The sequence below is a fragment of the Populus euphratica genome, unplaced genomic scaffold, assembly GCF_000495115.2.
Source record: "Populus euphratica unplaced genomic scaffold, PopEup_1.0 scaffold32.1, whole genome shotgun sequence".
Taxonomy (NCBI): Eukaryota; Viridiplantae; Streptophyta; class Magnoliopsida; order Malpighiales; family Salicaceae; genus Populus; species Populus euphratica.
The window spans coordinates 1,996,538-2,011,546 of record NW_011499861.1 but is presented as its reverse complement, the minus strand read 5'-3'; the positions used below and the strand labels follow the sequence as shown (position 1 = coordinate 2,011,546).

Here is a 15,009-nt window from a genome sequence, read left to right as displayed (position 1 = left end):
ATTTAATAACTCCCTATCAATTTGTATAATTTCATTATGATAGTCTCACTTCATTGATGTAACACAAAATCAATCAAATATTCTTTCATACTATCCTTTCGGAATCCACTAGGTCTTATCACAGCCTCTAGAATCTAGATCTGTGAATTATTACGCAGTCTGATTTGTTTTATGGGGCTACGTTCATCTCTCATAATCCATTCATTAGTTAAGTGGTCCTCATTCCAGCCAAGACTTGTCCAGTATGCGATTTTTTCTTCTTGTTGGATCATAATTTTGAAACGGGTCTGGCCTGAGAGGTTAATCCGGACATGGTTGACTGATTTGATAAGTTGATTATATTTAAAAAAAAAAAAAAGAATTGAGCTAGTGATTCATTTTTTTAAAAAAAAAAAAGAATTGAGCTAGTGATTCGATTAAAACCCAGCAACTCGGGTAAAACCCGCAACCCAGACCTTGGGTCGGATCAACCACTTTCTGGGTTTAAAAACTCTATCGGACTATAAGACTTGGACCGGTACTACTTGATGATAGTATAAATAAGGCAAGAGGTTACCTTAACCGTGGATCAAAGCTGCATAACCACTACTGTGGACAAAGAGAGTTCAAGCTTGTGTCTCTCTAGTTGTCAAATCCTATCATCAATGGCAGAAGCAACCAAGAGGTATTCTTTCATTACAAGTATAGCCTCAATAATTAATTAATAGCTGCTGCTTCTTGGCGACATTTTTTTTTATTTTTCAGCTATGCAGTGGTTACAGGAGCAAACAAGGGTATTGGGTTCGAGATTTGTAGGCAGTTGGCTTCTAAAGGGATTGTGGTGGTCTTGACTTCCAGAAATGAGAAGAGAGGCCTTGAATCTGTTCAAAATCTCAAGGAGTCTGGGCTTTCAGATTTTGTGGTTTTTCATCAACTTGATGTCGCCGATATCAACAGTATCGCTTCTTTGGCAGATTTCATCAAAAGCCGATTTGGAAAGCTTGATATCTTGGTATGATTAAAACCTAGTTTCTTCAATGCTCTAGATTTCTTGTTCTTCTTCAAAAACTCAAATTTAAAATTTTATTCAATATTTTATCTAGTCAAAACTCTATATTATATATATAGCAATTCTGTTTATATACTAGGAAAAAGATTCTAATCAAAGCTGGAAAAAAAAAGTATTTTAAATCACTTAGAAAAATAAATCCTAAATCAAAAAAGAAAATATTATAAATTATGAACAATAATGTTTGGGCTTTTATTTGAAGGCATTCTCAACCGTCATGACCGTGGAATGCTAAGCCAAAAGTAAACAATGCATTTGGAATCTCTTAGCAAAATTTTATCATAACTCAACAGTCGGATCAAACCTTGTAGCAATTAATATAAAATTATAAGTTGCGGAAAGATTTCTTATGTTAGCCTCCTTGGGTTAGAAGAATTTCTCCTCGAGTTCTACTTTCTCTCTCTCACACACATATATATTATACAATACGCTAAATGCTGTGAGGAAATTACTATTCCTCCTCGTACTCGTACTAAAATCATTGTGTGTTATAACAGTAATACAGTGATGTTCTTTTTTTCCCCTAACTTTCTTCTTTTTTTTATCCAAAATCATTTTTTTTAATTTTCTTTTTTAATTTTTTTTTATTAATTTTACTTTTTAAATATTAAACTGGTTATAATTTTTTTCATTTAAAATACTATAGATTTTGGTGGTGTCTTCTCATATAATTTTTTTATTTTATTTTTTATTTTACAATATTATATTATTGATTTTTTTTTAATATTTTAGTTTTTTAATTTTTTTTCTTTACAACATTATTGATTGCTACAATATTTTTTCGTTTGATTTTTTTATGATTTTATTTGAAATTATTTTTTTTATTTTTTAATATTGAACTGGTTAAAAATTACAATTATAATATGTGACGACAACAGTGTGATTTTTCTCGCAAATTACTATGGATTGCTATAATATTATTCCTTACATGATTTTTTTTTTCTGTTTTGTTATGTTTTTTTCTAAAATTATTTTTGCTCATTTTATTTTTTAATTGTTCCCCCACAATAAAATCACTGTTGATCAGTGCTTTCCTTTTTTTTTTTTTTTCTATTTTCACCAACTTTCCTTTTTTTTTCTTTTTTTTTCTAAAATCACTTTCCCTTTTTTATTTAACTTTCTTTTGTTTTCATTTATTTTTTTCTGAAATTATTTTTGTTGATTTTACTTTTTAAATATTGAGTTAGTTAAAAAAATTGTAATTTTTTTCTTAAAAATATTGTGAATTTCTATGATGTTTTCTCACATAGCTATTTTATTTTTTTATTTTATAAAATTTTATTTTTCAATTTTTTTAATATTTTATTTTTGTAAATATTTTTAAAATATTATTGATTGCTACTATGTTAAACTGGTTAATGTTAAATTATCTTTTTTATTTTATATATTTAATGTTAAACTGGTTAAAAATTACAATTACAATACGTGATGAAAGTACGGTGACTTTCCTTGTAAATTACTGTGGATTGCTATAATATTTTTTTCAAATGATTTTTTTCTGTTTTGTTATGTTTTTTTCTAAAAACTTTTTTAACAATTTTATTTTTTAAATATTAAGCTACTTGAGAATTGCAATTACAAGTAAATACAAGTTTTTCTTTACAAAACACTATGGATTGATATAGTTTTTTCTCACATGATTATTTTTAGTTTTTTTCATGTTTTTATTTTTTGTAATATTTTTTTTCAAAAATATCTTTGTTGATTTTTAAAAAAATATTAAGTTGGTTATAATTTAAATTTCTAATAAAGCTTAATCATGTGAGGAAAGCACTATAACTTTTCCTTACAACATATTGTGAATTTCTACAGTATCTCTACACATTGTTTTTTTCTTATAATTTTTTTTAAATTATCTTTGTTAATTTTATTTTTTTAATATTGAGTTATTTGAGAATTACAATTACAAGTTATTACAAAGAAAGCTAAATCATGTGGGAAAGCACTATAGCTTTCATCACAAAACACTGTGAATTACTATAGTGTTTCCAACATGATTTTTTTTGTGTTTTTTTATTTTTTTTCTAAAATTATCTCTATCAATTTTTTAATTTTGAGCTAATTAAGAATTTATTTTTATAATTTTTTATTGAAAACATTATGAATTGTTGTAGTGTTTTCTCATATTATTTTTTTATGATTTTTTCAAAAATTATCTTCGTTTATTTTTTTTTTTCATATTGAGTTGGTTAAGAATTATAATTACAATAAAGTTAAATCATATGAGAAAAGCGTTGTAGTTTTTATCACAAAATACTGTGAATTACTATAATATTTTGCTAAATGGTTTTTTATGTTATTTTATTGGGAAAAAGCATTGTAGTTTTCCTTACAAAACATTATCAATTGTTACAATATTTTTCATCATGAGTTTTTTTCCGTCTAAAATTATCTTTGTTGGTTTTTTTTTAAATATTAAGTTGGTAAAGAATAGCTTTGTAATTTTTTTTTGCTTTTTATTAACATAAAATCTAAATCATATGACAAAAGTACTGTATCTTTTTGCACAGAATACTGTGGATTATTACAAATTATTTTGTTTAATCTCTAAGTTTTTTATTACCAACACAACCTTTCTTTTTTATCATGAAATATTTATTTCATTATACCTTTAGTTTCTATTATTTATATAGCTCTGATTCACAATTATAATACGATCAAATACATTTGTTTTATAAGCCTACGATAACGCGCGGGCATGTCATTTCATAAAAACTAAAAGATGTGGAGAAATCACTGTTCCCCACACCCAACATACTGTGGATTACAATAGTAATCTATAGTGCATTCCTCTGCTTTTTTTCATGTTTGTTTTTCATTTTTTTTTCCATCTTTCTCTTTTTTTCTTTTTTTTCTTTTTCTCTCAAGATTACTTTTTTTTTTCATTTATTTTTTAAAAATTATCTTAGTTGATTTTACTTTTTAAATATTAAATTGATTAAAAAATTTGCTTTGTAATTTTTGTCCTTTAAAATTCTGTGGATTGCTACGTTGTTTTTTCACATGGTTTTTTTATTATTTTATTTTATTTTTTAATATTCTATTTGTTGATTTTTTTATCTTAAGCTAATTGAGAATTTGATTTTGTAATTATTTTTTAAATATTGTTGATTGCTATAGTGTTTCTCCATATGGTTCTTTTTCTTTTTTAATATTAAGTTAGTTAAAAATTATAGTTATAATATATGAGGAAAGTACTGTAACTTTTCTTATAAATTACTGTGGATTGCTATAATGTTTTTTCCAACATGATTTTTTTCTATTTTGTTATGTATTTTTCTAAAATTGCCTTTTTTTTTTTTTTCCAACATGATTTTTTTCTATTTTTTTATGTATTTTTCTAAAATTGCCTTTTTTATTTTTATTTTTTAAATATTAAACTAATTAAAAATTGCAATTACTAGTAAATACAATTTTTTCTTCACAAAATATTATGAATTGATATAGTTTTTTCTCACATGTTTTTTTTTTGTTTTTTTGTGTTTTCTTTTTTTGTAATATTTTTTTTCAAAAATACTTTGTTGATTTTATGTTTTTTGAATATTAAGTTGGTTAGAATTAAATTTTGTAATAAAACATAATAATAAAGAGAAAACAGTATAGCTTTCCTCACAAAACATTGTTGAGAATTACAATTACAAGTCATTACAAATAAGATTATATAATGTGGGGAAGCACTGTAGCTTTCATCACAAAACACTGTGAATTGCTACAGTGTCTTCAACATGATTTTTTTCCTTTTTTTTGTTATTTTTTTCTAAAATGTCTTTTATTGATTTAATTTTTTTAATATTGAACTGATTAAGAATTTAGCTTTGTAATTTTATTTTATTAAAACACTGTGAATTATTGCAGTGTTTTCCCATTTGATATTTTTATAATTTTTTCTAAAATTATTTTTGTTGATTTTTTTTTAATATTGAGTTGGTTAAGAATTATAATTACAATAAAGCTAAATTATATGAGAAAAACGTTGTAGTTTTTTTCACAAAAACACTATAGATTTCTACAGTATTTCTCTACATGGTTTTTTATCTTATTTTATTAAGGAAAGCATTGTAGTTTTTCTCGCAAAATACTATTAATTACTATAATATTTTTCCTCATGGTTTTTTTTCATTCCAAAATTATCTTTGTTGGTTTTTTTTTAATATTAAGTTGGTAGAGAATTATTGCACTGTATTTTTTTTGCTTTTTATTAACAGAAAAACTAAATCATGTAGTGAAAGCATTGTATCTTTTCTCCTAAAATACTATGAATTACTACAAAACATTTGCTTAATCTCTAAGTTTTTTTTATCACCAACACAACTTTTTTTCCATCATAAAATATTAGTTCCATCATATATTTAGTTTCTATTACTTATCTAGTAATGGTTCATAATTATAATACTATTAAGTATATTTATTTATAAACTCGCGGCAGCGTATAGACATGTCATCTTGCATGTGTGTGTTGCTGTTTTTGTAGCTAATATTGTTGACCATCAAATAAAATACTCTTTTACTCCATTAATATTAAATGTGCTCGCACCGTGTAGTTGGCCGACTTAGATATAGCAAACTGAGAACCAATTCCCAAATCTCACATCATTCTAATTCTTTATAATCTCATTCTTTTCTTTCCTTCCAATAAATTAGGATAAAAACAATAGATTTTTATCCTTGCTCTCACCAACTACCCAGTCTCTCCTAGGGATCAACATTATATGCTTTCCCTTTACATTAAAGGTATACACATTATGTTGTTTGCCATGTATAACATTCATACAATATTTCCATTACCGCTATAATAGTTGTTTGCCATAGATAACATTCATATTATATTTCCATGACCTACCTAATAGTCGATAACATGTATTCTAACACTATTAAGTATATTTGTTATATAAACTCGCGGCAGCGCCTTGACATGTCATTTTTTATGTGTCTTGCTGCTTTTATTGCTAATATTATCAACCATTAAATAAAATACACTTGTGCTTCATTAATATTAAGTGTGCTCACACAGTGTAATTGGCCGACTTAGATATAACAGGCTGAGAATCAATTCCCAAATTTCACATTATTCTAATTCTCTATAATCTCATTATTTTCTTTCTTTTCAATAAATTAGGATAAAAACAATATATTTTTATCCTTGCTCTCACCAACTACCCACTCTCTCCTAGGAATCAATGTTATATGCTTCCCTTTTACATTAAAGATATACACATTACGTTGTTTGCCATGTATAACAGTCATATCATATTTTCATGACCTTCCTAATAGTCAATAACATGTATTCTAACACTATTAAGTATATTTGTTATATAAACTCGCAACAACACATAAGCATGTCATCTTGTACGTGTGTGTTGCTGTTTCTGTTGTCGACCATTAAATAAAATACCCTTGTGCTCCACTAATATTAAGTGTGCTCGCATAGTGTAGTTGGCCGACTTGGATATAGTAGGCTGAGAATCAATTCCTAAATCTCACTTTATTCTAATTCTCAATAATCTCATTCTTTTATTTCCTTTCAATAAATTAGGATAAAAACAATATATTTTTATCCTTACTCTCACCAACTACCCACTCTCTCCTAGGAATCAATGTTATATGCTTCCCTTTTACATTAAAGATATACATATTACATTGTTTGCCATGTATCACATTCATATCATATTTCCATGACATGTATAATAGTTGTTTGTCATGGATAACATTCATATCATATTTCCATGACCTACCTGATAGTTGATAACATGAATTCATGGTAATTATATCACACCAAAAACAATTAAAATATCGCTTATAAAAAACAAAACAAGACAGTATTTGTCTATAATTACCTTATTATTATGAATAAGCCAATTCAATTTGTAGGTCATGGGATGTTTTTTCTATCTAAAGTTGCAACTTATTTACCACCTCATACAACACTTTATTCTTATAGCTATCACCATCGATGATATAGCTATCACCATCGATGACCAGATTATATACCTTGTCTTTAATGGTATAAGTATAAAATTTTCAATCCCATTATAATAATTTATCATACACAATATTTCAGGTGAAACTCTATATATATAAGAATGATTATTTATTATTTATATGAAACTTGTATAAAATATTGATGACAATATGTATTAATTACTAATGTGAACTTAAAAAACTATAAGCACTCAAATAATTAGTTATTATTGGTTTAACTCAAATTTATTCAATCTAATTTAATAATACCCTTAAAATCATTTTCAATTTTCTACAAAAAATCAAATTCCTCCAAATTTATTGAAATTTCAACTTAACAATAAAATTGATAAAATATGAAATGTACCTATTAAATAAGTCATTATTGATTTCATTATAAAACACCTAAATTACAAATCAAACTCAATTTTATCAAATGATATTTTTTAAAATTTCAAGCAAACCCTAACATGTGTAAATGATATATTTATATAACAAATTTCTATAATAAAAAAATATAAAGCAAGTAAACACACAAACAAACTACATATACTAATTCAAAATGCCAAAAAAGAAAATTAACATTTTAAAACTAGGTTACAACAAAAAAAAAAAGAGGATAATTTTGCTTATTTGACATGACGAATCTTCAAAAAACAATTTAACCAGAACAAGGATATTGATAAATTGAATGTTCAAGTGGCTGGAATTGTGATGATAAGAGCTTGATTTATGACAAAATACGGAGGTGTTGTGTTTGAAGGGGATTTTTTTTGTAGAATAAAAAAGAAGAAAAAGAAATTGGGGAAGGGTAAAGAAAGAGTTATTTTTCAGGTTATAACTTAAATATTAGGTATGGATTCACTTATGGGTATTAGCAATGAGCATATTGCCTTGGTAATTTTACATGTGATAATTCATTGATTTCCAACTATAATTTTCTTGAAATTCCCTAACGAAAAATTGTTATTGAATGACAAGGGAAATAGCAAGGTAATATTCCTTCGGTAAAAGTTATTGTTATTTACAAATAGGTTTTCATCCGTCAGTATTTTCATTTGTATCTGACTATTTTCTGTTCTGATTCCTTTGTCTGATGAAAATGTTGGAACTAAGCACAGGTGAACAACGCAGGAGTAGGTGGAGTCAAAACAGATGTTGATGCTTTAAATGCTTTCATTTCTGGTAACGTAAGTCTCTAAATGAAGATATTTGATGAACTTAAAAGGAAGAGTAATTAGCTTTACCGTCAATTGAGGTTAGACTTCTTACCTGTCTGAAGGGTGATGTCGAGGCTGAAACGTTTGTATTAGCCAAGACCTAAGAATTTCCTGGAATGTCCAATCTTCGCTATACTTTCTCTCAGTAATTCATATAGGATCATGCAAGTTACTGTGATGGTAAAGATTATTACTTATAACTGTGTTTTTCATTTTCTTAGACATATGCGGCCATTAGATGTGCTGTTAAGATCAGATTTACTATACAAGACTTCTACAAGATTTGTGGGATAGGCAGACGGGATCATGTTATCACCTCGAAAATTCCTTCTCCTGTATGACTGGCAGTGATGCATATAGCTGCCAAGATGATTGAGTTTCATTTGATGCAGGAAGGTGCAAAAATCAATTGGAGTGAATTTATCACTGAAACTTGGGAGCTAGTCGAAGAGTGCCTGAGAATAAACTATTATGGTGCAAAGAGAATGGCCGAAGCACTTATTCCCTTACTCCAATTGTCTGATTCACCAATAATTGTTAATGTTTCCTCTTCCATGGGAAAGTTGAAGGTAATACCTTACAAGACTTCTCAAGGAATAATTTGGTGTTTTCATGGTGAAGAAAATCATTCGATTTGATTTCAGTTTCTGACTGGGTTAAAATCCAACTAAGTTGAAACGAAAGAAAACTTCTGGAAATACAGATCTTCATTCAACCACTGAAAATCTTAAACAGGCTTCGCTCCACTGCTAGATGTTGCTAGATGTGGTAGGCGCAATCATTACAGACTTCTCTTTTGATGTCTTTACAGGGTGTATCAAATGAATGGGCTAAAGGAGTGCTAAGTGATGCTGAAAACCTTACAGAAGAGAGAGTGGATGAGGTTTTGAGCAAGTATTTAGAAGATTTCAAAGAGGGTTCTTTGGAAACGGAAGGCTGGCCTGCTATGATGTCTGCATATATACTCTCGAAAGCAGCTATGAGTGCCTCCACACGGATCCTGGCCAAGAAGTACCCAACTTTCTGTATCAACTGTGTCTGCCCTGGTTATGTTAAAACAGATATAAACTTCAATACAGGCATACGTCCTGTTGAAGAAGGTGCTGAAAATGTTGTTCGGCTAGCTCTGCTGCCTAATGGTGCTCCTTCTGGGTGTTTCTTTGATAGGATGGAGGAGTCGCCTTTCTGATCGGATGCTATCCATCTCTACAGAAACAAATTAAACCTACACCCTCTTGCTTACTTTGTCAGCAATAATATCTAGGAATAAACGTGTATCTAAGAATACATGTGTATCTGGGACTTGAACAAGCCAGTTTGTAGCTATCCTCCAGAATTCGGTCAATAGTAAGTGTGACTCTTTTCCAATGTTCCTGCATGCAGCGCATGTCTGATTGGTTTTGCTTGCTGACACAATGATCTCAAATGGCAGATTAATTATATATTACCAGTATGGAGTATATAGTGGTAAATGAGTTAGTCATTCACAAATTTTTAATCTAAAATGTGTGATGTTTTCAACTGGATTAAGAACTTATCTCATCACTAAAATAAATCCTAACCTACACATTATCCAAGAAACAAATAAAATAAAAACATATCAACTGAAAATTGGTGTAAAAAATGGAAAACATTTTTTTTAAAAAAATGAAAATGTTTAAAGAGAGATCATTTTACAAAATAAAATAGAAATCTCAAGGAATAAAAAAATCCTGACGATACTTGAGCATTTAAAAAAAAGCATTATCATATCAAAAATTTATTTTGAAAACTTATTTTAAAATATTTTCTAAAATTATATTTATTTGTTTGTTTAAATTTAAAATATATATATATAGGTGTTTTTGTTTCTTGATTGCTCCTTTTTTTTTCTTTGGGTTCCTTTTTTAATAATTTTTTTTTTAAATTTCATCCATCGATATTAGATTGAGTAGAAATTAAATTTTTTTTATTTTTTTTATGAGGTAATTCCAGTCTTATGACCTGAGTCACTATTTTGAAATGTTAATCTAATTTAACATTGATCTTTTTTTAGATTTTTATTTTTTACAAGGGTTCTCTTTTTCAATTTTGTTATTAAACATTAATTTTATTGAAAATCGGCCTTCATGATTTTCTTCACTTCTATTTCTACTGGGTTATAATAGTTTCATGACCTAGTTGCATGTTTAGCGAGTTAACCTAAATTGAATAAAATCTTCTTCTTCTTTTGTATTTTTAAGATTTAATATTTTTTTTATTTCCTCCTTTAACAATTGATTTGTTTGAAAATCAGGCTTCATAGATTTTTTTTTTTTATCTCGCTCACATGATCTGATTCATAAGGTTCAATTGGCTTACTTGACTTTACTAGTGTTTCATTTTTTTGGATTTTTTATTAATTAATTTTTTTATTTCATCTTTTTACATTTGGATTGGACTTCATTAATTTTTTTTTCATGAGGCTATTTAGGTCTTATGATCCAGATCGTAGGTTTAACATACTAAATTTGATTAAGTGGAGATATTTTTTTATTTTTTTCTAAACTTTATATACTTTAATTTTATTTTTTAATATTGGATTGTTTTAAAATTAAGTTTTAGCATTCTTTTTTTGGAGGTTATCAAGATTTAAAAAAAAAATAGTTCATTTACTATATCATTTTATCATATAATTAAATAAAATAAATTTATTATACTTGGCTGAATTTATAACCTGATTTACAAATTTATTTTTCTATGTTAATTTTTTTTTAAATAACCTGGCCCACGGTGTAGTGCCACGACCTATTTAGTCACCAATAAACTTTTAAGTTGCAAATTACGTGCTTTGTCAATTGTGAATAATAACAATCCCTATAATGTTTTCCTGATAATTTTTTTTCCTCAGGTTTCTGTTATCTGCAGTTCAGAACAGCAAACCACAACTGGAATAGACCATTTCGACGCACGAACTGATCTTTCTGCCAAAAACTTATTGCGACTGGATTTTAATTCCTCTGCTTCTAGATTTTCAAATTCATTAGGAAGGAAAATACAGAATCAGTGGCAGTGGCAGTCTTTGGCATTGATGAAGTGCGTGCTGAACTTCTATGAATCTCTTTTCAATGGATAAACGAAGTCCAGGTAGATTGGCTGGTATTGTGTTCTCTCCTGCACTTTGCCTTCCAGAACAGTTTGTGTTTGGCAAAAAGCAGATAACTATGCACAGTTTGATTTCTACGGCTTAGACAATTCAGGAAAACGAAAGACATGGTTTTGTAGCACTATGTTATTTGCAATCTACTATGTACGTGGCCTGGGAATTGAAATAGGGCGTGCATAACATATGAATCCGATCCATAAATGCTGTCTTGTGTCGATTAGTAGACTTGTTCAAGACATCTGAACCTGGGACTGATCCAGTTCTAAAATTGATTCTGTAAGCACCCATAAATCTGGTGAATGAAAATAGCTAAAGCTGTTCACGATGGAATGCTGGGTTTTGGATTGACATATGACAGTGATGGCCAATTCAAATGTGGTTGAACCTACAAGCTCTCAGCATTAGGTAAAGTAGGGTCTAAACTCCCACAATCTGTTGTCCAATTTTCCTAGCTATATAGAATGTCTTCAAACTGCATAAGACCTCACTTTGCCAAAATAGATCAACTAATACAAAGGCAGCACAGTTGCTGAAACTTTCTCCCTGAGAGGAAATGGGAGCTCAAGCAAACACCAACCTGGTCCCTGAGAAGCCACCCGTATCCTATTAAGCACTGATCTTTAAAATCTCACGATAGTCACTGGAAGTTGTGTGTCCTCTTTGCTGAGCTGAGAGTATTGGAGAGGAGCATTGCTATAGTCATAGGACCAACACCTCCAGGAACTGGAGTGACAGCTGAAGCAACTTTGCAGGCCTCCTCATAGCAGACATCTCCAACCAATTTGTAACCTCGAGGGCTTTTTGCATCCTTTAAGACATGCATGCATACAAATAGAAATGGCCAATCGCATAAGAATATAACCAGGAAAGCATGTTAAGGAAAGAAAAACCAAAGGTCACCACAGAATTTTTCTCACCTCAACTGGATTAATTCCAACATCAATTACAACTGCACCGGGTTTTAACCAGCTGCCTCTCACCATATTTGGTTGCCCTACAGCAGAGATTATTATATCTGCATGCTTTATAATCTCCTCAGGGTTCTTGGTTCTAGAATGGACAATGCTCACTGTAGCATCTTCCCTCTTACAATATCAAAAACATCAAGACGAGTTTAAAAGAGGACAGGTTCAGAAACAATACACATATATCTGATAACATCAAAAGGTAACAGAAAATGAAAAGACACTCACTTTCAGGAAGACTGAATTACCTGAAGCAATAAAGCAGCTGGCATCCCAACAATATTGCTCCGACCAATCACAACAGCTCTCTTCCCTTTGATTTCAACAGCATATCTATGCAACAACTCTATGCACCCTTTAGGCGTACAAGGAACAAACAGCGGGTCTCTTCCTCGCATTGCAAGACGACCAATGTTCAATGGATGGAAACCATCCACATCCTTCTCAATGTCAACAGCATTCAACACATTCTGCTCATCCATATGCTGGTACAAACATACAAACACATCGATTTCTAATCAAACAATCACAATTCAACACAAAATTTTATCAAATTGTCAAACATTGATCAAATTCAAAACCATACCGAAGGCAGAGGCAACTGGACAAGGATGCCATGAACTGAAGGATCATTATTGAACTCCGAAATAAACTTAATCACTTCTTGTTCGTTAGAGTCTTCTGGCAAACTTACTTCAAAAGAATTAATCCCAACAGCCTCACAAGCTTTTTTCTTGTTGCGTACATAAGTAGCAGAATCCTTCCTGTCGCCAACAAGAATCACCGCTAACCCAGGAACAACACCAATTGCTTCCTTCATCTTTAACACTTCGGCTGTTATCTCATCTTTTATTTGGTTTGCAACCATTTTCCCATCAATAACCGTCGCAGAAGCTTCCCCACCCGATTTATCTGCACAATAAATCCATCAAGCACATTAGAGTTGCATACAGCATGTTCGACAAAATGACTCCTTGAAATAGACTCACAAACGCAGTCACAGGTTTTTTTTTTAAAAAAAAAAAGGGTTCAGCGAAGGATGCATAAAAACAGAAATCATCAAACAATGTATCAGGGAGTGGTTAACCATTGATTACAGGAGACGGGTTATTTGAAGAATTAACAGAGAGGGTTCTGAGAGGGGAGAGGACAAAGGGTCTGACATTGAGAGGACCCACTGAGCGGCGAAGAGAAACGGCGCCATTAAAAGGAATGGTGATTCGCGAAAATGGAAGAAGATGAGAAGCTGTGGAGGTGGAGGAGTCGATGAAGACGAGTGATGAGGACATTTTGGTGGTAGCGAAGCAAAGTCGAAGTAACCTCGACGTTTTGTGTTCGTGCGTTTGAAAAATAATTGGGGGACTTTGGAGGTTGAGCAAGAGCAGAGACAGAGAGAGTAGTGCAGTTTTTCAAAAAGGATTTTTGTCAAGCGAAGCGGCGTCTGTGGCTTTTTACAGGGAGGAACTCGGGGAGTCGTGTTTTTCTACTTTGTTTACGAAGACGAATCAAACGTTGCGTTTTACTGCCTCTACCGTCGCATGCCCGTGTTTTACATGGATTGGATTTAACATAAATAAATCAATTTTATTACATTTGTTTGATTAATCAATGTATAGTTTTCAACTATTTTTTTTCAGGCTTTTAAGATAATTATAACATCACACTTCACGAAGAAATATATAAGTAACCATCCAATATTTTTAGTAAACACAAGTAACCATCCAACACTTAAACAAGTTCACATAAAACACCTAACATGTATAAATATACTCTTTCATGTATTTTATTTTCTTGTTTATTTTTTTTTATATTTGATTAATTTAAGTATAGGAGAGTCTTTTATTCTAACAAAAATAAATATTTTGCAAGAAAGCCTGGGGAGTTATGGTAAAGTTAGTTATCGAAAACTCCAAGCTAAGATTATAGATGGGAAAAAGCTCAACCCAATTTGAAGTTTTTCATAACTTCACCGATTAGGTTGATGAGATTGTAAATAGGCTTGATTAATATTTTTTTTCTTGTTTTATTATTTTTCTAATATCCTAGCCCAAGTGTGCTTGTAATTTCTAACCACCTATTTATTTTATTTTTTGTTAGAAACAAAAATATTTAGAAATTGATGAGGATAAAAATAAAATAAAATACAACAATTATTTGCTCTACAATTAGTAATAAACTATACATGACCAGAAAGGACAAGAAAGGCCAATAAGCTAATAAAATGAGATCATATCTTTTGATGTTTATGTACCCAACTTAGACCAATATATTATCATAAATATTTTTTTTTCAATAAGCATTATGCTATCACCTTACCTCTTAGATACCCAATAGGACTATTTAGATATTCTAATTAATTTTAACTCTGCTTAGTTATAAAAGGATAAAATTGCCAATGAACTTGTTGTTCAACCTTAACCATAAACCAATGTTAATGGACCAAGATTTATTGATATTTTTAAATATTTATTTGATTTTATTTATTTTTTTTTTTTTTTTTTTGCATAAACCTACAATAGGCTTTGAGAACATGTTTTGGCCTTTATTATTATTATTATTATAATTACAGGAACAATAATTGTGCTCATATTGAGTGCCTAGCACCTTGTGTGGACTCAGGGGACATGCTCAAGTTCAAGTGATGGGTGTATGCCCAACATCTCATAGGCTTGGACAGGCTCGATTCTAAATATT

General features: G+C 29.7%; 2 protein-coding genes and 1 long non-coding RNA gene across 5 annotated transcripts; 2 read left to right on the top strand and 1 right to left on the bottom strand.

Moving 5' to 3' along the window:
* Window positions 1-496: 496 nt before the first annotated feature.
* LOC105124894 ((+)-neomenthol dehydrogenase-like) lies at window positions 497-9,637 on the top strand. 3 transcript variants are annotated; one of them, XM_011025075.1, is made up of 6 exons: window positions 497-664; window positions 745-991; window positions 7,988-7,999; window positions 8,128-8,196; window positions 8,619-8,795; window positions 9,038-9,637. In XM_011025075.1, exons 1-6 carry the CDS (start codon window positions 645-647, stop codon window positions 9,413-9,415), a joined length of 903 nt encoding a protein of 300 aa, XP_011023377.1. In that variant the 5' UTR covers window positions 497-644; the 3' UTR covers window positions 9,416-9,637. The 3 variants fall into 3 exon arrangements, with proteins under 3 accessions (XP_011023377.1, XP_011023378.1, XP_011023379.1); XM_011025076.1 differs by lacking the exon at window positions 7,988-7,999; XM_011025077.1 differs by lacking the exons at window positions 7,988-7,999; window positions 8,128-8,196.
* LOC105124893 (uncharacterized) lies at window positions 5,379-5,905 on the top strand. The gene is made up of 2 exons (XR_842148.1): window positions 5,379-5,811; window positions 5,863-5,905. It is a non-coding gene; the product is annotated as an uncharacterized LOC105124893 (long non-coding RNA).
* Window positions 9,638-11,534: 1,897 nt separating the features above from the next.
* On the bottom strand, window positions 11,535-13,849 carry EMB3127 (Amino acid dehydrogenase family protein). The gene is made up of 5 exons (XM_011025073.1): window positions 13,403-13,849; window positions 12,902-13,227; window positions 12,564-12,800; window positions 12,268-12,435; window positions 11,535-12,158 (listed from the first exon to the last, which is right to left on the bottom strand). Exons 1-5 carry the CDS (start codon window positions 13,602-13,604, stop codon window positions 11,988-11,990), a joined length of 1,104 nt encoding a protein of 367 aa, XP_011023375.1. The 5' UTR covers window positions 13,605-13,849; the 3' UTR covers window positions 11,535-11,987.
* Window positions 13,850-15,009: the final 1,160 nt, after the last annotated feature.

Coding starts and splice junctions, on each gene's coding strand:
- LOC105124894 (XM_011025075.1), top strand. CDS start 645: ATGGCAGAAGCAACCAAGAG. Junction 8,197..8,618: donor ATGCTTTCATTTCTGGTAAC/GTAAGTCTCTAA, acceptor CATTTGATGCAG/GAAGGTGCAAAAATCAATTG. Junction 8,796..9,037: donor CTTCCATGGGAAAGTTGAAG/GTAATACCTTAC, acceptor ATGTCTTTACAG/GGTGTATCAAATGAATGGGC.
- EMB3127 (XM_011025073.1), bottom strand. CDS start 13,604: ATGTCCTCATCACTCGTCTTCATCGACTCCTCCACCTCCACAGCTTCT. Junction 12,801..12,901: donor TCCAGTTGCCTCTGCCTTCG/GTATGGTTTTGA, acceptor TGTTTGTACCAG/CATATGGATGAGCAGAATGT. Junction 12,159..12,267: donor TTGGAATTAATCCAGTTGAG/GTGAGAAAAATT, acceptor CATGTCTTAAAG/GATGCAAAAAGCCCTCGAGG.